Source organism: Crotalus tigris, unplaced genomic scaffold (assembly GCF_016545835.1).
Source record: "Crotalus tigris isolate CLP2741 ecotype Arizona unplaced genomic scaffold, ASM1654583v1 scf7180000024340.7048381, whole genome shotgun sequence".
Lineage (NCBI taxonomy): Eukaryota > Metazoa > Chordata > Lepidosauria > Squamata > Viperidae > Crotalus > Crotalus tigris.
The window spans coordinates 2,650,033-2,672,406 of NW_024100510.1; the positions used below are offsets into that span (position 1 = coordinate 2,650,033).

Sequence of the window (22,374 nt, forward strand, 5' to 3'; positions counted from 1 at the left end):
AGGGCTAAGGCTGAGCGCATTTTGGCTTTGATGGACTGGGCAGCATGGCAGCGCTGGCAATCTCTCCCTCTCTTTCCCATTACCCCTTCCTGAGTGCAGAGGAAGTAAAGGGATGCGAAGGAGAGAAGGAAGAAAGGAACGAAGGTTCCACGGAGCAGCCCTGGAATCAGCAGGGAGCTGCCCCGCCGCCTCTGTCCTGCCTCCCGGGTGTGCGCACAGGAGATGTCCAGTGCCGGTCTCCTGGGTGAAGTAAGCCTGCGGGGCAAGACAGCCAGCAGGGACGCTGGACTCTGCTTGCATGCACATGTGCCCAGGAGGCTGGGTAGGGCTGCCCTGTGGAGCGCATTCTGGCTTTGATGGACGCAACCAGGTTGTAGATCAGTGCCACCACCCCTCCTACCAGCACCTCCAGCCTCGCTTTTCTTTCACCGGGACAGCTCCCGCACGCCCACGTGGGCAATCTCTCCCCCTCCCATCACCCCTTCCTGAGCGCGGAGGAAGGAAAGAGATGAGAAGGCAAAGGAACAGGAAAGGAGAAAGGGAAAGAGGAAAGACAAACAAAAAGAAGGAAAGAGGGGAAGGAAGAAGGAAAGGAGAATGAAGAGGGAAGGAAAAAGAAGAAAGGGGGAAAAGAAAGGAAGGAAGGAAAATAATTATAATAAGAGGGAGAAAGGGTCTGGGGGAAGTCCTGCCTTAGCACTTGGCCACGAACAGCCCTGCTGCTCTTTCACCATCCCCTTGTCCCCTCTTCCTGACCTCTCCTGGTGGTCTCCCATCCTATCACTGAGGATGCTTTGGTTACAAAGCCGGATCTCCTCGCCTCCCTCTGACCCACACATTTTGCTCTCCCGTAACACTATGAGCAGCTTGGCCAAGGAGAGCGAGCACAGCAGCAGCAGCCTCAAGGAGAAGGTAAGCACAGCTGGGCACCCCCTTGGGGAAGTAGGGCTAGGCTAGGCTGGGCTGCGGAGTCCCTGAACTCATGGGCTGCTGCCCAAGACTCTGGGGTGGCCATGCCACCGTCCGCCCCTCCCCCCCACGGCCTCAGAGAGACAAAGCTCCTCCAGTGGACCATGTCCCGGCACTCACCCCGGCCCCACCCTCCTCTACCGGAGACCCTTGGATCTGTCCCAGGCCTGCACAGGCGCCCCTGAAGCGAGTGATGTTGAGCTGGCTGTGCCCACTCAGTAGGCCACGCCCATGCTAGCCACACCTACCCAGCCCCCTGAGGGCAACCACAATGCTGATGCGGCCCTCAATGAAATTGAGTTTGACACCCCTGTGCTATATGAGTGGTGAGGCACTTTATGATGAAATTGTAGGGATATCCATTTTGTTGGAAGATGTGCAGATGATCTGTTTCCTTTTTCTGCTGTTCAGGATTGCTGCAATGTATTTATGATTGTCTGAATATTTTTACACAGTTTCTCTTGTGGGAAGTTGGGTTATTACTTTGGTAGCGAGCACTTGATTGGTTTTTCGGTAACTTGTGTTTCTAATTCACCATCATAATCTCTGTTGGTCAGGATATCTAGGAAGGATAGTGAGTTGCTGTTTCCTTTTTCCCTGATGAATTGGATTCCTTTGAAGATGTTGATGGTTTTGTGGGTATTCTCTAATTGATCCTTTTCCATTATGGTGAAGGTATCATATCTGATCCATATTTTGGGTTGCATTTGTGGTTGTTGCATTACAACATCCATTGATAAAACTTTGAATTATGATTCAGAGATTATCAAGATTTTAGGTTTCCATTTAATTGCCAACATTGAACAAGTGTGATAATCAGAATGGAATGGGGTGCTTTGTCAAATCTTTTATTGAAATCAAGATGCATCTACATTTCCCAAATCTCTTAACAGAATTATCTGTTCAAAACAGGATACATCATTAATTTGTACAATCTTAAAAGCACCATCCTGGTTTCTTTTAATTTCTCCGTTGTTTTTGGATGCTTAGAGATCAATCACATTATACTCCATCCTAGAATCTTCCCTGGTTTCAGTAGCAGACTGGCCAGACTTTAGGATTCTGGATCTTTCTCTCTCCCCCCCCCCCCATTTTGAGACAGATATAACATTTGCTTTTCTTGTTATCTGCTCCTTGATCCAAACAGAAAAAGACCATGCATACACCCTCATGCACATGCATATATATATATTATGTGATCTTCAGTGATTGTCCAGAAAGAAATAAAAAAAAATGCCATTTCTTTAAGCCCAGCAGCTCCCAACCCGCTTCCAAGATACAGCCAGAAAGAGCCCTTTTTGGGGAAATCAATGCCAAGCTTCAGCTTTCTACAGTAGTGGCCAAAATTGTGGAAATCTTTTGGGGAAAGTATATTTTTGAGGTTTGATGGCTAACAATGGAGTAATACCATAAAATTATATATCAATGGAAAGATTTAATTAAGAATGTAATGCAATAAGGTTTGTTCAATTATCTGTACTGTATTCTATGAAAAGTTATAGCCAAATAACCAGAAAAAGGAAGCACAACTTGCTTAGGTTGATATCACATAGCTTTCCTTCATCTGATTGTAGTCAATGAGCATGAATGTTTAGAGAGCCAATCAGATGTCATCTTGTTTTGGCAATGAGCCAGCCAGATCACAGTAGGATTCAGTTATTGAAGTCACGTATTGAAGCTGAGAGGAGGACATTTGTCAGTGTGTTATGTGATTGCTATCAAGTTGGTTGCGGTTTTTTTCTCTTTCATTTAGTGAACTTGTAAAACGTAATAAAATTAAAGTAATGGTGCAAGAGTTGACTAGTTGCCCAGAAAGCAATGTAAAATAGTATTATTAAGTGAACAAGGCTACAGTTATAAAGAAATTAGAAGAAAAATTGGTGGAAACTTAACCAAAGGTGGCATTTCTACTGTACACTTTTCCCAAAAGATTTCCACAATTTTGGCCACTACTGTAGTGCTAACACAACAGAGCAGAGCAAGATTTGTTTGGGCCAGGAGGAAGACCTTGGAGGTCTTCAACTTCCTGCTCAAGCAGGAAACCCTATACCATTTCAGACAAATGGTGGTCCAATCTCTTAAAAACCTTGAGTGTTGGAGCACCCACAACTTCTGGAGGCAAGTTGTTCCACCTATTGATTGAAATTAATTCCTTCTTTCTGCCAGGGACACCCCAAAAAATTATAAAGCTATTACTCTCGGTTGCTTGACATTCTGAACAACAGCATGCGTAGAGGCTTGGAATATGCTATCAGTTTGTTTTAAAGGCCCCTTCATATTTTCTCTTAAAGGAATTGCACCTAATACTTATCCAACCATATGTAAAAACAAATTATCTTTTTAATTTATCTTCCTTTATTTCTAGAGTTCTGAAAAGTTTCAAAAGATAAACAAGATGGTATGTAACAGTGATCGTCATCTCAAACGGAGCGCTGAACTAAGCACCCCTCCTAAGCCTTTGAAGAGATTGCGTTTTGATATTGAAGGTCAGGATGAAGCTGATGGAAGGTGAGCTGATTTCTGAATAAAATAATGCAAGTCTGAATTAGTGGCCCCAACTCAGTATCTTGGTTCATTCACGTAGAGTTTCGGCTTAGTATGTGGAAACCCATCTCTGTTATCCAGTTTACGGCAGAAATGTATAATTGTAACTTTTAATGAGATTGGGGTAAAAAAAGGCATTTTAATTTAATTAAATTTTCATTAAATTTACATGTGAACTAAATATAATCAACTTTAGTTTTTCATTCAGAATTGATTCCTTCTCCGTTCAATTTCCTTTCACTCTTTTTTTTTTTTTTTTTTTTTTTTGCTATTTATGATGGAAGGACAAAAGGCAATGCACCTGTATATCTCTGCATTTCATTGTATTGCAATGATTTGTATTTAAGAGAATGGTCGGGATATGTAAATGGGGGAATCTTTTGATTTTATAAATGGGTTATTTTATTAGTTAATGCTATTTGTCCTAGCCTACCTGAAGTCTGTCTTTTGGCACACCCAAGCATGAGGACAGGCAAATTTTGTCCCACACATCTTTGTACTAAGCAATGTGACATCCCCAGGATTGATTTCAACTGGGTTGACACATTTAGGTTGACATGATGTAGAAAATGGACATTGGATATTTGTTATATATTTATACAGAAAAACCTCAGGTTAGTCTGCTTGGATGCAGTGGACAAATTTCCCTGTGTTATTGGCATCATTTATTCTATTTGTATATTGATATCAGAGGGGTATAAATAATGTAATTTATACCACTAGCATAGTGTTGCTATAGACCAAGTATGTCCAACATTTGGCTTTCCTGGGCTTCACTGAGTAAAGGGGAATTGTCCTGGGCCCCGTATAAATGGTTCATTGCACAGTCAGCCAAATGTTCAGACTGGATTTGGCATTTTTATCTACTATTGAGTCTTTCCCAGCAGCCTGGGATAGGAAGATGTTGATGTTTCATGGTGTTAGAGGTATCATCAGCTGTTTGAGTAAAGCTGCCTTTTCCAATTGATTGATGGTGAGTTTGTCAATACTGATGGTGTTCAGGTGGTGCTCCAGTTGTCTTGGGATTGCACAAAGGGACATATTACTATTGGTACTACCTTGGTTTTCTTTTGTATGTATATAAGTAACAAATTTGCTTTATTTTAAAATATTTTTTATAAAATCTTGGGCCATATTACTAGCTGTCCAGGGCTGCATGTGGCCCGTGGCTTGGACATGCCTGCTATAGATGATATGCTGCCCAATTCAGTGGGCATCCCCTTTTTTCTAGCTGGTCCCTAAATTGTTTCCTTGTGATTTCTTCAAATTTTATTTTTAGTAAAAACAGTATGCAGAAAGAAGCTAAAAATGGAAATTGAAGACTGTTAAACGGATATCTCTCTTAACCGTTTCACCCTCCCCTCCCCGGTGGTTCTGCCTGCTGGGCTTTGGTGGTTTTCTTAACCTCAAAACAGAGAACTTTCCAGCTCTACAGACTAGTTCTTGAATTGTTTTCTGCATTTACATATACCACTTTTTGTTTGCTGGTTCCTGACTTCAAAAATGTTGCTCTTAGCAACTTAGTAATAATAGTAACTTAGTTAGACATAGTGTTAGATCTACTTTAGTTATATCAGTTAATGTTGGCAGAGAATATCTGAAATAGCGCTGTTGTGATGAAACTGAAATTCTGTGTTTATTTTTGAACAAAAATGAAATTTGAATTTTACGTTTTACAGTCAGGATTATATAAAAATGAAAGTACAGTCTTGCATAGGGAAGGCATGTTCCCCAAGCAGAACAAGATAACATTTTTTTTATTCATTCAAATTTTCTACATATAGCAGATCTGCATTTGAAGAAGAATTATTCCATTTGGTTACTGTAGGTATTCCAATGTGAATTGCCATTTGCTGACTAGAGGTGTCTAGAATAGACCTGGGCATTTTATGGCCCACAGGCACATCCGGTCTGCAGATGGTCCCAGTCTGGTCCACAGTGGTGGTGGGGCGGGAATGGTGGTGGGGCAACAGCCTTCCATAACAATTCCACAAACTCATGTAGCCCTTTGATAAAATTAATTGCCTGCCCCTGGTTTGGAGTCACAAGTTATGTGCAACACACTTTGAACTGTATAAAATGTAGAATTTATCTCCCCTCCTTCTATCTACAGGGAACATCTTTCTGGAGAGTCAAAATTCCAACAAAAGCTTGCAGAAATGAGTAAGTTTTGTACAGCATGAGAATAATTATAAATTATTATAGGGGACAGTTGAGGTGGTCTTATAAACAATGGGCAAGTTCCTCACTAGTGCCATGTGTTTACTGGGCTTTGGGGATAGTGGTTCCCAAGCAAGTAAAACAATGTGCTATATAATCCAACAAGGTCAGCTAGTCACTATTTAAATGCCTCATGCAAAAGGAGTCTCTGTGCAGCTAATTACCATTTGGATTCTAATCAACCTTTAATATCATCTGGTCTGCCCTTTAGCTTCCCAGCACCTTTACTTTTCCTCTTCCCCGGGAAATCCCTCAACCGTGGTTTTCCCATACTGTTCTCCCACCCCCAATCATCTCTATTTTGGTCTGTGTCCAAAAGAGAAGAACCCCATTTTATCTTGGCCACCTTTCAGTTCATGCATGAACAATTTTATGAATCCCTAACTGCTACATTTAAATCAAAGATCAGCCAGTAATATTTATGAGATTTCATGTTTGAAATAGTTTAAAAAGCTATTTTGCTTTAATTTTACATTATTGTAATCTGCTGAAAGAACAATATCAAAGTCCCCCAAGATCTAATGAAAAGCTAGGGGCCTGTATTTCATGAGGATTGTTTTTAATTCACAGATCCGAGATTAGCTGCTGACATGTCTTCGGTTTATTTACTAAAAGGCAGTACTGTTTTTGTTTCTATAGCATCTACTCGGACTAGAATACAAAACCAGAAACTGAATGACGGTGCTGACGCTTCAGACACCGTACAGAAGTGAACTGCTCTTGAGATCCAGAATCTGCACCGTAGCTTTGATTTCTACTACATTGTTTTGCCTATATTGCATAGCTAATTTAATTTAGTTGAATTTCATGTTTTTCGGTGTTTTATGCTATAATATAGCATATGTATTATCCATTTAAGTGTTAATTTATATGTATTAGTTTTAAGTAAAACTGATTTCCTAGTGCATCCTTATTGAATTATATTACCCTTTCAGTTTTTATTGAACTACTTTTAGATATTCGATGTTCAATATTACAGAATGCACTAGTATTTTGTTAAGAATTGTCATTTTAATGTTAGATTTGATGCACTATTTATATATTTGAGGTCCCCCTCCAAGAAACACTCAATACTATATCAGAGAACTGCCTGCAGGACAGAGTTCTACAATAATTTATACAATTGGACTGTGAGGTATAGTCACTAGTTCTGGATACCCCCCACTTTCCTGGAGAGTGCACTTAAGTATGGTGTCTAGATCCAAAACATTAGATATCTCTATTAAATCATATACCTTGCTAACAATTTTGTCTTTTTTTCCATTTTAAAACTCATACACAAATTAGAAAATTTGGCAGCCTGATTGAATTTTATTATTTCAGCAAACCACAATGACTGTGCAACAAAACACCTACACGGTGCACACTCTTATCTGTCTCATGATCAGAGAAGTGCAATTCTGTAGCTGTCATTCTTTAGTCTGTTAGTTTTAGTAGTAATAGTCAGTAGTCAGATTGCAAAACTCAATGTAGACTATGAAAATAAAGTTCTGAAATTTTATTAGCAGTAACTATTAAGAGTTGGCTAACCTAAACTATCATAACTATGTATTTTGACAAATTGAGCATAGAAATATTCTGTATTCTAATAAACATTAAAGATTAATAAAATAATTTTAAAAATAAGAATGAGAATGAGAATCATTAATAATATACAATGAAAATTATATTTAACATCTTTTATCCTGATATAATTTAGTTTATTGGCTTGCTAGCTATAATTCAGTAAACATGAAATTGCAATTAAACTTTCAGATATATTTCATACAGTGAACTTAAAACTGGAAAATTGGCTGACAGAATAAATCCACATTCTCCACATCGTATGAATGTATGCTTTCCCAGTAAGTGAAAGAAAGTATAAGAAAATAAGCACTTTAATGTTACCTTATTAAATATATTATTTAACCTCAGATTCAAAACCTTCTATATTTCAGATTTTAGATCAGTATCTAGGCTGCTCATTGTTTTGACTGTGTTAGTGTAAACAAATTTTCCCACAAATGATTATTTTGCTCTTTATCAGAATTTATTTGCAATAAAATATCATGAAGAAACGCATATATATTCATATTTTCATTTAAAATTTCAGAAAGATCATAAAAGAACAGGAATGTGTAGAATCATCTCCATTCTTATAGTCTTAATAGGATTTTTTTAATCAGGTTATTTCATTGAAAGTTTGGGTTGTGGCCAAATAATGACCCACTATTACTTTATCCCATACACAGTTGAATTGTTCTATCCAGACTAGGGACAATGATGTATCTTTAGCTGCTCCAGAATTAGATTGTTTGGAAATACAACAGCAAGACTTTTATTTCTTGCCTCAGGCATGCCCCTTGAGCTTCACAAGCTCCTGTTTGAGAACTTAAATCCTTAGAAGCTCTAGCCATTCTGTATACAGTCTTCACCACTGACTCTTCACTATCTCATGAGCAAAACCTCACACCTCAAGCAGAGTCCCTGGAGGTTTGACCAGCACTATATAAAAGTCAAGGCAGATTTAGCTATAGCTTTCAATGTTACATATCCAGCAATTGTTCCACTATTAGAATTTGTTACTTGCTCTTAAACTGTAAAAAACCTCTTAATAGAAATAAATATTTGTATCAATGAACTGGGGTATTTTTCACTTTGCGAAGGATACCAATGTCGCTGTCTTTTAGAAGATAACTGCTAACCTTACCAATTGTGGGATGGTCTGGCCAGAAAAAAGATTCTGCCCAAGAGAGGTGAACAATTTTACAGCAAGACATGATTTTTCCTCTATAAGCCTATTGCCCCAACCTCCTGGCCACCATCCCAGTTTGGAAATTGTTAAGCTTATTAATCAATTAAAACTAGGAAAGCCTCTAACAATGACCCAATGCCTGCCCAATTGTTAAAAATAATATTGATTGTTGAGTTCACTATCTGGTTCTTCATTCACGTATCAGTAATGCATCCCAAATACCTTAAGTAAGGCAACTGTATGAACCAGCCAGTTATCTGTCTAAGCATTCCAGTAAACTATATGGACACTTTCTTTTTTGTAAGATTGGTTTGGCTGGGAAAGGAGAAATTTCTAGTAGATATGTAAGCTGGCTTTAGGGAAGGCATGACAGAAAACTACATAGCATAGTTTTAATTTATTAAATCTCCAATAAATGCTTTCATAATTGCTGCGGGGTTCCAGAAGTTTGAGCTTTGGTGGGCTGGAGACCCATTTCTAACAGCACTTTCACTACCAAAATTTCACTTCCCCCTCCCTCCTAATTTTCCAAAGCTCATATTTCTCGTTATTGGTAAGAAAGACTGTTGCTTTCATATTGCAAGATACTGTAACAACTGTCTGCAGATATGACATCTGTGGACAGGTTTTTCCTGAAGCATGGAAGATTATTCCTATATATTTAAAGTAGTTTAGTTGTATCAAAATTTAATTACTTACTTAGCTTTTATTGAAAGCTGTTAATTTGGTTTTTCCTTAATTTCTAAGATCAGTTGTCACAATAGGGAGCCAGAATGCATAATGCTCTTTTTAAATTAGGCTTATGAGAAAATTATTATGACATCAGAAATACAAGTAATGGTATTGAAACTATCTTTCTTCATTATTAGGCAAGAGTGTTACTTCAGTTTTTAAATGCTCCAACTCGACTGGCTTTGCTTACGAAGTTCTTCATGAGGTCATGATCCATTTCTGCAAAACCTGGAGGCTGAGTAACGACAGTCAGGTGGTTGATGCAAAACTGGAAGCAAAATTCCTCTAACTCCTAGAAATGGAGTGTTTACATATTAATGCACACTACTAATGTGTGATATTGTTCCACATTATCACTACAGGAGGCAGACCAGGGCTGAAAAAAAGATGACCCTAAAATGGGAAAAGAAATCTGGGATTTCTTTTCTGGGAACAGAAAAACAGCCACCACAATCCATTCCACTCATTAAAAATCTTGTTGCATATCGTAGCTAACTGAAATGCCAATTTCCCACTCATGAAAACTTTCCTCTGAGGGGGAAGAAAATTAAGTAGAGTGAGAGTAATGTTCATATAAAAAAACCCTTAAACCTATTTCAACAATCCTACAAAATTTGAAATAAGTAAAAAATAATAATAAAAAATAAATACCAAAATCATAATTTCCTCCTGTATCCCTGCCCTCCCAATCGCTGAAGAGCAGATTCTTATTTTTACATCACAATGAAACAACCCAATAGACTTTCAATTAAGCTATTTTCCTAAACTCTAATTTACACCCCTTTGTCTTTGCTCCTCCCCCACTCTACAGTTTTTCATATCTCCCTTAAATGTAGTTAGGTCATACCCTAACTAAATCCAGAGATCTAAGATAAACAGCAATTTAATATCTTTATATTTTATCCTATCATTCAACTGCAATGTTTCCATAACTCCTTGAAACCACTCTTGGAGAAAGGAAAGTGAAATCTTAAGCCAGTGGTGGCGAACCTTTTAGAGACCACGTGCCCAAACTGCTAGTAGTTTGTGGCCACTTAAAAGATTGAGAGAAACCAGGCTCAGTTTATCCTACGCTTGCATTTAGTGGGGGCGTCCACACTAACAGTACAACAAAACTGTCAAAATGATGGCCGTGATAGTTGATAGAGCTCCTCTATTTTTTATGTGCAACAGCTTTAGCCGTTTAGGAACAGAGGCAGCCTAGCTGCTTTTCTATTAATACACAATCCTTAAAAGGGCTCTCCTGTAGGGCCTGCCTTGGTCTAATTCAGACTGGAAATAGAGCAAAGGAAAATATTTTTCCCCCCTCTGCTGTGTTCTGTTTTCCCTACTGGAAATGGCTGTTGGCAACATATAAGGATGGGATACTTTCCTAAGAGCTCACAATTCAAGAATACCAGTGTTAACTTGGATTGCCAACAAAATTCTGTTTGTGACAAAAGAGAACACAAAATTGCTTTCTCCTTTGAACTGGGGCATTTCCAACCGAATTGCCCCTTCCTTCCTTCCTTTCCCTGCTTTATTTTTTAAAACTGTCAGAGGCTCCAGGCAGAGGTGGCAACAGGCAGGCAGCAGTGGACAGAGGCTTCACATTTTGACCCCTCCCCTTTGTTGCCTTTGTGTTGCTCTCAGCTCACCTCTCCCAGACCGACGCACATTTGTGTCTGTGTGTGTGTGTGTGTGCGCATGTGCGCGCGTAGGTGGGCAGGGTCTCACCCCTTGCAGCCCCAGGCCCTCAACAGAGACCTTCTGCAATGGCACGTTTGTGTCTGTGTGTGTGTGTGTGTGCATGTGCGCGCGTAGGTGGGCAGGGTCTCACCCCTTGCAGCCCCAGGCCCTCAACAGAGACCTTCTGCAATGGCAGGCTGCAAACTAACGAAAGCTGTTTTTTTGGAGTACTTGTTTCTTTCTCTCAACATACCACCGATTGCATCGCATCCTGCGTCCTGCCCCCCTCAACTCCCACCCCCAGCCCTGTGGAAGGCTGTAAGAAGCTCCCATTGCAGCTTCTGTTATCTCTCCCCAATGTCACAGCGTGGGGCTGCAAGGAGTGCACGCACACAAACATGAGCACAGGTCTGGAAGAGTGAGCTGATAGCCATGCAGAGGCCCTTCAGGCAACGATCAGGAAAGGTTCAAAATGGGAACCCTCCTGTCTGGAGCCTCTGGCAGCTAAAAAAAACCTCCCGAGAAGTGCTCAGAAGGCAGTCCTTTTACCAGGCTGCTCCCTTCTTTCCTTCCTTCCTCCCCTCCTTCCTTCCTTCCTCCCCTGCTTCTCTTTCCTTCCTCTGCGCTCAGGAAGGGATGATGGGAGGGGGAGAGATTGACAGTACTGCCGGTGGTCATGCGGTCACCAGCCGTAGCTATCCCACGCAGGCAGGGGCGGTCCAGGTGAAAGGAAAGCCTGGTGGCTGCGAGGTTAAGTCAGCGAGTGGGCGTGGGGGCCATCAAAGCCAGAATGCGCTCAGCCTTAGATCCGTGGGGCAGTCCTAGAGCCAGCGAGGGCCCTCCCAATCTCTGCCCAGACCCCTGGGGGTGCATGGAAAAGGCAGTGAGCACATGAGCGCTAGCGTCCTGGGGGAAAGGGAAGTGCTTCACTTACCTTTTTTCTTCCTCGGTGGTCAGCAGAGACACTCAGCAGGGATGCTGGGTGGTTGCCGCCTCTTTACGTGCCCAGGGAGCGGGGCGGGGGCAGCCCGTTGCTGGCCCTTTCCTGCCAAAACCCCACCTCCTTTAATATCCTCTCTCATCCCTCCACCTCCTCTTCAGCGCACTTCCACCTTCCGAAAGCGCCGATCAGCTGGAGCCTGGCACTGATCCTGGCACTTCTGCCGAGCCCCGACAACCCTGCAGCTTTAGCTGTCTCTCCCTCAGGTTTGTGTGGCACTGTCGCCGCTTCAAGCTCATTCCTCTCCATCCTGCTACCACTAGGACAGTCTAGGACAGTCGCGTACCATCTGCCAGGTGCCAAAGTACCACTGGTGGTACGTGTACCACCGGTTGAAAAGCCAGGCTCTAGATGTTTCATGCAGCCAAATATATCTTTCCCAATAAGTTATGAAATTGTCCTGATATCTTGAAAATTACAAAAACTGATTACTGACAGCAAATTCTTAGCATTTGCACAATGGTTTCACTTCTTTAAAGTGCCTCCCATACAAGAACTGCTTCTAATTCTTACCAGTTCTCATAAGATAGACCAGGTGTAGTATTCCAACAGTGACTATTAGTATTCCTTGACTAACACTACCCAATATGTTAATTGCACAGGCAAATTCAAGCTCATAACTCAGTTTTAATCACCAATTTCTCAGATCATTTCTGGTTCTCTAGCTTGTAGAACAAGAATCCCCAGTCGGTAGCAACTCAATAAAGAACATTTTCCATACCTTTGCTTCATACTTAACTGCAGTTGATAGAAGAGCAATTGCATTCTCTTCAGAAATGCCCTGCTTAATTGTTTCCTGGCAAAGCTTCTTTAGTCAGTTGTCTCTATAGAAGCTTGCCAAGTCTAACATGCCTGCCAAAAGAGGCGGGGGGAGAAATCAAATTTATACACAGGCTAGAAGGAACCTTTAGTAACACATAATTATGAAATACTCTCGGAAGAAAAATGTTGCTAGTAATGTCACATATGAAATGCTGGTATTTTAAACAGTTATTTGCAAATTTAATATGCGTTCTAAATTATGACTCTTGGTAGCAGTTCAAGGCTCAAAAAATGACAGCAATTCTGAAATGTGGAGAAAAATCAGCAAAGCAACAAAACAAGAAAATATTACATTAGCATGCAAGTTCAATCATCTTATTTCCTAGGGTGATAATTGTATGTTTACAATTGTATGTTTAGACAGACTGTGTACAATAAATTAGTTGGAGCACCAATTAAGTCTCAGAGGCAGGGGTCTTTAAGCATCAGCTCAAAAGGGGGCAGAATGAGTCAAGAGTTGGAACTGTTTATAATTAATGGCTTCTCTGTTAAATATAACACACAAAATAAGAATCCTTAATCCTTCATAATACAATTTACTTCTGGGTTTATAACAAAGCAAAAATAAATCCCTCTTATCTATATAAGTAAAGGCAGAAAGAGACAGCAGTAGCAAAGAATACTGAAGCAGGTGGGCAAACAAAAGGGGGCGAGGAAGGAGTTGAGATTTCAGTTGGAGCCTTAATAGAATATTAGCTAGGTAATTTTGTTCAAGGAGTTCTCGGGGAGCAGATCCCTCTAAATTGCAAAATTTATTTTAACAAAGGTCAACAACAACAAATAAGCAATTGACTAGGGAGTTAAGTGGCAATGAGAAATTGGATAAGATCAGTCTATCCTGGATATAGAAGACATAGAGTCTGAAGAGGTTTTTTTCTCCCCCCCCCCCCCCAGAATTCTGATAATCTAAAATATGTGGACAAATTTTGGGGCTTATAAACAAATAAAGCAATTGAATCATTGGAATAAAAAAAATAACAAAGATGATGAAACTAAGGAATCCCTCTGACTTTTCTAAAAAGCAGATTGTTTTAGCACAAGTATTGTTCTCAGATTCATGGAGAATGTACTTTTCTAGGACCAACTGATTTTTTTCATGCATTAACTTTATTTGAAACATAATAAAATATTATGGTTCAAGAGTAACACAAGAATAGCTAATGAGCCACAAAACCAGACAATATCTATGTTTAGAAAGCACCGTTTGAGTGGTGGGGAAGTAACCTATACATTGCAAGCAAGATGTTCCATTCTAATCTTTATGGACATCTGTCTATTATGGAATTTCAGGTTTGGGCATATAGCAGTAAGTCTGGGTCAAGAGAATGAAAGATTGTCTTCTCTCAGAAACCCCTGAACATACATTTTAACTTTTCCTAACTTAGCATACAATAAGTACTAAGTACACATACTAGTTTGTAGTTATTGCTGCCACCAGTTTTACTTGATATAATGATAACAATAAGGTATTAAATTTGTATACTGTTTGACTCTCAATGAATCTAGGTGCTCAACAATAATAAAACAAAGAAATTACAATAAAATCAATAGATCATAAAGGTTACGTTTCAATTTTCTAGCAATTCCCTGGCTGCCATGATCCTTCCTGATAAATTTTCATCATCCTGAAAAGCAAGAATCTGATGAAAAGAGGTTCCAAGTTGCACAAAAGAATGTTGTGACCCAGGTCGCCTAGGTAGAGGCAGGCAATGATGGAGTCCTTTATTGCCCTGTTAGCTGCCACAACAAATGACCTTATAACAGCGGGCAAGGCTCCACCCCACATTTCCCCCGAAGGCAGCCACCCTCAGTCCCTCAAACAAGAGCTAGTCAGCAAGCAAAACCAATTTGTAAAGGCAGAGTGGAAATCCAAAGAGAAGACGCAAGCTCAAAGGGAAAAATCCAGAGTCAAGGTCCAAAGGGCAAGGCAGTTCCACAGAGCAAGTCCACAAGGCAAAGCCACAGGCAGAAACAAGAGTCAAGGCTGAGTTTTTACAAAGCTTCTCTTTAAGTCAACACCTGCCAGATGTTCCAGCCTTGCAGCCCTTCTTTGAGCTTCTGTGCCCTTGGGTGGAGTGGGGGGAGGCAACCGTTCCTTATCAGAGAGGATTTGCTGCCTCTAAGCTCCACTGCCTGTCTACATCTGATCCTCTCCCGTGTCTGTGAGGACAGGCAGCTCTCCGTCCAGTCGACCACTTCTCCCAATGCCCGAAGGTCCTGGGATAGCATCGGCCTCAGCCCCTGAATGTTTCCAAACATTCCAAAGGGGACAGGCCTTCCCCATCAGACGGTCCCAGTTCCAACTCCTCCTATGAACTGGGTTCCGATGGGGCCATGACATTTCCTATCATTTGAACCAAGCTACAGGTTACATCCTGAGGGGGAGGGGGTTCTAACCAGCCAGACCTGGTATGGATTTAACACAGAGGGGACATATCAAGAATCCCGTCCACTTTCTCGGGAGTAATTGGATGGAACTCTGCCTAGAAATCTGGAGAAGCCTGTGCCATAGTTATTTCAAAATCAGCACTGCTGGAGCTCAACTCCAGAAAGATCCAAGTGACTATCCATCAGATTCTGAGCATGAGTCCTGATCCTCCTTGAGCTCTCAGAAGTTTTTGATACCATCAATCATGGTATACTGCTGGCTTGTTTTGAAGGGGCTGTGAATGGAAGGCATTGTTCTTCAGTGGGTCTTTTGCTTCCTCCATGGCTGATTACACTAAGTGCTGGTAGGTGAGAAAGATGTAGCCCCAATTCTCTGTGATGTGGTGTGGCACAGGACCTGAGTCTTTCCATTCCTATTTAACATCTACATCAGTGTTTCTCAACCTTGACAATTTTAAGGCGTGTGGACTTCAACTCCCAGAATTCCACAGCCAGCATTGCTGGTTGTGGAATTCTGGGAGTTGAAGTCCACATGCCTTAAAATTGTCAAGGTTGAGAAACACTGATCTACATGAACTGCTGGGTGACATTATCTGTCAGCTCAGGGTTAACCTTGGAACCTCTGATCACCTTCAGTTGTACATTTGCCCTGGGCCATCTAAAGCATTTTACTGATGCCTGGAGGTTGTATGAATGTGGAATGAATCAGCTTTAGTTTTGGCTCAAACCTGACAAGACCAAATGGTTATAGATCTCTCCTGTCTTTTCCACCCTGGAGTGGCTCCTTTGCCTTTTTAGTTAAGGAGACCATCACAATCAGAGGGAGATTTTGTCTTTTTTGGTACGAAGCATCTGGAAAAGTCAAAATCTGCTTCAATATTTTAGCAAATGTATGAGGCATCTGGTCTCTTTTCTCTCTTTCCCTAATAACAGAAATGGGAAAGAAAATTATTCCTCATTCTCCCTTCTCTGACTGCCAACTTAACAGTGATTTCCCAATTAAATGGAACAGCTCAACATTGGAGCTATTACTCCACAGTCTGGAAAGCTAGAATTATATCTTGTGGAGTTTTGTCCTTTGGAAATATCTTTTTATAAAATTTTCTAAGCTGCAATTCTTACAGCAACAAAAAAACTCCCAAGACAGATTACAGCATAAAGATTTTCAACTCAGTAAAAATGTTAAAATGGTTAAGAAACTGCCCTTTTTGACACCTGTGACAGCTTCACGGGAATGAGCTGTTTCTATTTTAACTTTTCTTATGCAGTGCCTTGTCTGCCTATCAATTATATTATGGTAAAATCTCAATTTAGCAGATTAACTGAGGGACATCTGATATTGAGGAAAGTCTGATGATTCCAAGAGTGAGGATTTACATCATTTGCATAATTATCTTGATCCCCATGCAAATGATGTAATTTCATTTCTGAATTCTATTTGCATCGTTTCTGCCATAGTTTGTTCTACTCCACTTAAAATCTACTATATCAATGTCTGGTAAAATAATATTTCACTGAATTACTTATATATAGAATTGCCAAGTAGTCTGCATTTTATTTGCTCCTATACTATTTCCTTTTTGTGGACAATTGTCATAATTTTCCTAGTTCCAATGGGGAATATGGAAGAGTTGCTCTGTGAGTGAGATGGGCATTAGCTAAATTTGGTACATAAACAAACAAACAAACAAATAAATAAATAAACAAACAAACATGATGTGACTCACCATTGAAACATTTGACACAATACAAATAACAGCATGGTTTCTTTTTTGTGTTCCTAGAAGCCTTGCAATATTTCAAAATATTGGAGGATTTCATTTCTTTGACTTTGCCCTTCCCCAGCGAGAGATAAGCCAGATGGCCAGAGGCACATTCCTTTCTCACCCCAAGGTAACATCAAGGGAGAGACAGTTCAAAGAGTCAGCATGCAGGAACAGCAGAAAAGGATACATTGTAGCAAAGCAGAGAGAATGGCAGAACCCTAAGAAAGAAATGAATTAGGAAAAAAATAGACTCCCCCCCCCCCCCAGGAAAAGAATGGGTTCTAACAACCATTTCCCTCAAATCAGAACTGGAAAACTATGGTATTGAATTATCATGTCTTAAAGTACAAAAATAATATTGAAATAAAAATAATACAAAAGTATTTGCAACTCATGCAAATTAATGCTGTTTCACATTTGAAGGAAGCAAGATGCTTCAGAGTCTGCATCAGTATGAATGTAGCATCTGCTTGCAACTCCTTAAATCAAAGGTGTCTCTTCCCAAAACTGCATGCAGTTGTATTTATTTTCCAGTTCACATACTTCTTAACCCAGTTTATAGGTTTATCTGGTTAAGTTTAATTCTGATGTACATTTAAACAGATCACTTATGCTGATCCAAGGTGGGGGGGGGAAGACCTATAAAAATGGGGTTGAAATGTATCAGCTGCAAAATAACAGAAAGGTAAGTGCCAATTCTGTGTAGTAGGACAAATTCATTGTTTCTATCATTTTGTCTCTGATGATGGAGATTTGAAAAATAGCACTAAATCTCCTGAAGTGTGGTTATAATTTTATTATCAATAGAAAAGCAATACATTTGTAGAATTATGAAATGGAAGCAATTAACTGGAACATATGCAGTACAGTGTTTTATATTTAGTTAAGCTTGTACCTTCCTAGATATTGTAAAGCTAGTACAGCAAAGTATGTTAAAAAATACTGCCTTCTTGGTTACATCTAAAAAATGAAGCATTTGCTCCAACAGGGTCATACTTGTTCATATTTAGTAAACAGCCCAACAGCCTGGGAAAGACTATTTTCAATAGACTTTTGACATCTAAATTTATTCAAAGATGGGACAGAGCACAAAAATTGGTTGCAACCATGATGTTTATCAGAAAGAGTAAAAATCAATGCTTAGATAATTAAGGCCACCAAAATGACAGCATTAAGGAATTAGAAATTATTAGTTTTAACACAGTGGGGGCGCAATGGCTCAGTGGTTAAAGGCACTGAGTTTGTCCGATGGAAAGCTGACAGTCTGGATTTGAGACCCGAGCGTCCATTACTTGCCCCAGCTCCTGCCCACCTAGCAGTTCAAAAGGATACAAATGCGAGTAGATAAATAGGTACTTGAGTGGGAAGGTACAATGTTCCATTTGCCTTTGGCATATAGTCATGCTGGCCATATGACCCTAGAAGTGTCTTTGGACAACACTGGCTCCCTCAGCTAAGAAACGGAGGCGAGTAATGCCTCCTTGAGTCGGACACAACTGGACAGGAGAAACTTTTACCTTTTAACACTGAATTCCTGCTGCTTTTAAATTTTTATATAAAACTCCTCTTAACGTTTTTTTCCCTGAAAATGGAAAAACATGAAGTGGTGATTTCTGGGTTTATCCATTTAAAAAAGGGTATATTTGGGAGAAGGGAATTATAGTATGTAATTTTGAAAGGGGAAATGGTATCAAGTAAATCTAATTGGTGTAAAAATTGAAAGTAGCTTATTTAAGCATCTTTTTCTTCACTTTCTATTGTTTTCAACACACTTTCCTTTTCTTTCTTTGTTACTGATTTTTCTTCATTTTCACATCTATCTTTTAACTTTGTTGTTTAATAAAAATATATAAAAATAAAATTGATACACAATTCAAAAGCAACTTGCACAGAATTATAATAACTCTTCTTACCGCACCATCAGCAGAAAATGCCATTGAATAATGTGAGCCACAAGCAATTTCAATTACTTTTTTGTTTATCAAGTTGGTGGAGATTTGGCAAGGAATGTACCGATGGCTTTTCCATTTCCCAGCGGACTGCATTATGGCCCCAAGCATATACTTTTTCTTCTATAATATAAAGAAAATAGCTTTGAAAGGCTGATATAAAAACTGGCTACATTACAATGATTTTCCTTCATTGTGAAATAATTACCCAGATCACGAGCAAATGAAAAATGCTAACATTAATTGATATAATAAAGGTTGAAACAGATAAACAGAGTAGATGGCAGGCTGAGAAAGGAATGGTGTCTGTAAACTAATCAATATACAAATATTACATTATCCTTGAAGTGGAATTTCTTTTACATAATGATGTGACCATCTGTTTTCTCTTATATTATCTCATTCTTATGAAAAAGATCCAAACTTCAAAGCTTTCCCCCACATTGGTTTCAAAGGGCTTACCAGCTTCACAGACATCATCAGAATATTCTAGAGCCAAGCTACATCTGACAGACCTGAAAGATTCCTTCTTTGGGACATATACCTCAAAGATGTTCTCTTATTTACTTTAGTTCTTTAAGGTCACCATCATAACTCCAGTATAGATATAATGCCTGAGGAGAGAAATATAGAAACATTATATTTTGAGAAACTAGAATTTCACATATACTACCTGTTCTTCACTTCTCTGTACATCACTCATATAGGTATCTAGTAAGCTGCATTTACCTGACAACTAGGCCTTAACTACACCCTATTTAGCAATAGTGTCACATGAACTCTGACATCTGATCTAATAGTTGTGGTACGTATATCAGAAAACGGAATACTTTATGAACTTGCAAGTGACATTGATATTGATCAGGTGCACAAATAACAATGGAAAAGTTTAGCTAAGTGAATGATCACTATCACCTATGCACATAGTTTTGTGACTTATGCAAATATAGGTAACCATCTTAAATAACTGGCCCTATTCCAAATAAAAAACTATGATAATTAATCAATAGTGACAAATTTTCACAACCATTTTATGTATTGTGGAACTGGGCAGACAGCCTATAGCATTTGTCCAAGTAGTGAAACAGCATGGGAATGCATTCCTAAATGGTCTGGTCCAAGCTTGCCCAGGTACAGAAGTTAAGAATCGAAATGGATTTACATGAAGAATGGAAGCATTTGATTCATGTTACCGTGCCAATGGTGGGTGTGATATAACAAAGTAGATAGCACTAGCACTTAGATGTATATACTGCTTCACAGTGCTTTACAGTCCTCCTAAGCAGTTTACAAAGTCAGCATATTGACCCCAACAATCTGGGTCCTCATTTTACCAACCTCAGAAGGATGGAAGGCTGAGTCAGCCTTGAGCGGATGAGACTCGAACTGCCAAAATGCTGGCAGCCAGCAGTCAACAGAAGTAGCCTGTAATACTGCATTCTAACCACTGTGCCACTACAGTTAGATAGCTGAGTTAAAACTTGGTAAGCTTATAGAGAACAGTATATTATAAACCAACACTGCAGTGATCATATATGAAAACTGCCATTCTGGACATCCATAATCACCATAATATAGCCCAAGATCAGCTTCTGGAAATGGATTCAAAGTGATTGTATTGTCATTAATCACAATTCAAGAGGAATGGGCATGACAATTTTATCAGCCAATAAGAACAGGTGAATTTAGCAAGAAACTAATTTGAGACTTTGGGCAAGTATGTAGTGCAAGTTGGTCAGTAGTGACATCCCATAGTTGACGTAAAAGTGTAGATGATCAAGTAGAGCCAAGTAGTTGTGAAAGGGGTAGCTTTTTCACTCAAAGGACTGTCAGTACAAGCAAGGTAAGGAAAACTGCCAATAACCATTAAACATTCAAACACCTAAGGAGATGGAAGGCAAGCACTGTGAACTCAAACCAAAATTCCTTTATTGCAAAATGAAGAAATTTCTGATGATCTGCTCAGATGATTTCATGGAAACCAGCATTACTCAAATCAATGTAAACTAGTCTCTGTAGATTTTGCAATGAAAGAAATAATGCAAACAGAAATGGCAGCATGTTATGAATCCTGCATGCACTGGTAGCAAAAATATTAAAACCAGAACTGACACAAATTATTATTCAGCTAGAAGACTAGCTTGTCATTAACTAGATTAATTATCTAGACTGGAGAACAAGTGGTTATTTCACAATCTCTTCTTTATTCAAAGATGTTTCTAAATAAATGTAAGTAACTCAACAGAAATTCCATTTTAAGATTTTTATTTTTTTTTAGCATAACACAGTGGTCAGAATGCAGAACTGCAGGCTGCCCACAGCCTGCAGTTCGACCCTGACAGGGCTCAAGGTTGACTCAGCCTTCCATCCTTCTGAGGTCGGTAAAATGAGGACCCAGATTGTTAGGGGCAATATATTGACTCTGCAAACTTCCTCAGAGAGGGCTATAAAGCACTGTGAAGCAGTATATAAATCTATGTGCTATTACTATAACTGTTAAATTTGAACAGCATCAAGATAACGAAGCACAGCCTGTTCATTGATATTGATAAACCTTGAGAGGAAACCTCCAAATATAGCTCATTTCTAGAATGTTCCAAGGAAATTTGGATAAAAAGTTAATTCTCTAGAAAGAAATTATGTTCATGGGATACTGCTACATTGTTTTTTTTCAATCCCTAATGTCTTTGTAGTCCTATCTACTACTTCAAAGTTATATCCTACTTGCTTCCCTAATATCACTAGGTACAAGATAAATTATATTCAATCAATTATTTGCTTTTGTTTATATCCCATCAAATACCTTGCTGCTGTATCCAATCACATGTATAATCTAATTTATATAAATCTATAAAGAGGGACTATACAAAATAATGTATTTTCAGCATCTCCCATTGACCAAAACTCCCAGTGCATACAGAAACAATATTTGAAGCTTTGTGGAGTCTATTCCGATTGTACAGACTCGCTTGAGTTTTGATAAGGTATTTTGAGGTGGAAACACATCTCATTTCTCATGATGCTTTGTAACATTTAATGAAGAATATGTACAGCTATAGAATAAATATATCCTAACATTCAGAAAGCTTATCTGTCATTCAAGTTGTTTTATTGCAAATTTTGAATATTTCTTAGCCATGTAACATTTCAAAAGCAAATTGCTAAGTTTTATTACAAGTAATCCTTAACTTATGACCATTTGTTTTATGACTGTTTTAAGTTATGATGGTGTTGAAAAAAAATGACTTTATGCCCAATCCTTACACTTACAACTCATGCAGCATCCACACAATTAAAATTCAGGCATTTAGCAGCCAGCATTATCTTTAAAACGGCTGCAGTCTCCCAGGCTTACATGATTATATTTGTGACCTTCTCAAGTCAATGGGTTAAGTGGGATTCTCTTTAATACCCGTAGCATAAAAGTAATAAAATAGAGTGTGACTCACTTAATTGCATTGCTTAGCAACAGAAATTATGGTCCCAATTGTAGGTTTAAATCAAGGACTATTTGTACATCCATGTACTATTCTAATAACTAAACTTTAAGTACAAATTATCAAATTCCATCTACTATATCAG

The 22,374-nt window shown here is 39.2% G+C and overlaps 2 protein-coding genes across 4 annotated transcripts in view; one reads left to right on the forward strand and one right to left on the reverse strand.

Moving 5' to 3' along the window:
* RB1 (RB transcriptional corepressor 1) overlaps nt 1-7,794 on the forward strand; it is an 85,422-nt gene extending 77,628 nt beyond the window's left edge. For all 3 annotated transcript variants that reach the window (XM_039326183.1, XM_039326182.1, XM_039326181.1), the window contains exons 25-27: nt 3,335-3,477; nt 5,627-5,676; nt 6,373-7,794. In XM_039326183.1, coding sequence (XP_039182117.1) covers nt 3,335-3,477; nt 5,627-5,676; nt 6,373-6,446 — 267 coding nt within the window. In that variant the 3' untranslated portion in view covers nt 6,447-7,794. The remainder of the gene's footprint in view (nt 1-3,334; nt 3,478-5,626; nt 5,677-6,372) is intronic.
* The window catches only part of LPAR6 (lysophosphatidic acid receptor 6), a 38,095-nt gene extending 25,481 nt beyond the window's left edge, over nt 1-12,614 (reverse strand). Inside the window, exon 1 of the mRNA XM_039326186.1 lies at nt 12,589-12,614. Coding sequence (XP_039182120.1) covers nt 12,589-12,599 — 11 coding nt within the window. The 5' untranslated portion in view covers nt 12,600-12,614. The remainder of the gene's footprint in view (nt 1-12,588) is intronic.
* Between the last annotated feature and the right edge of the window lie 9,760 nt (nt 12,615-22,374).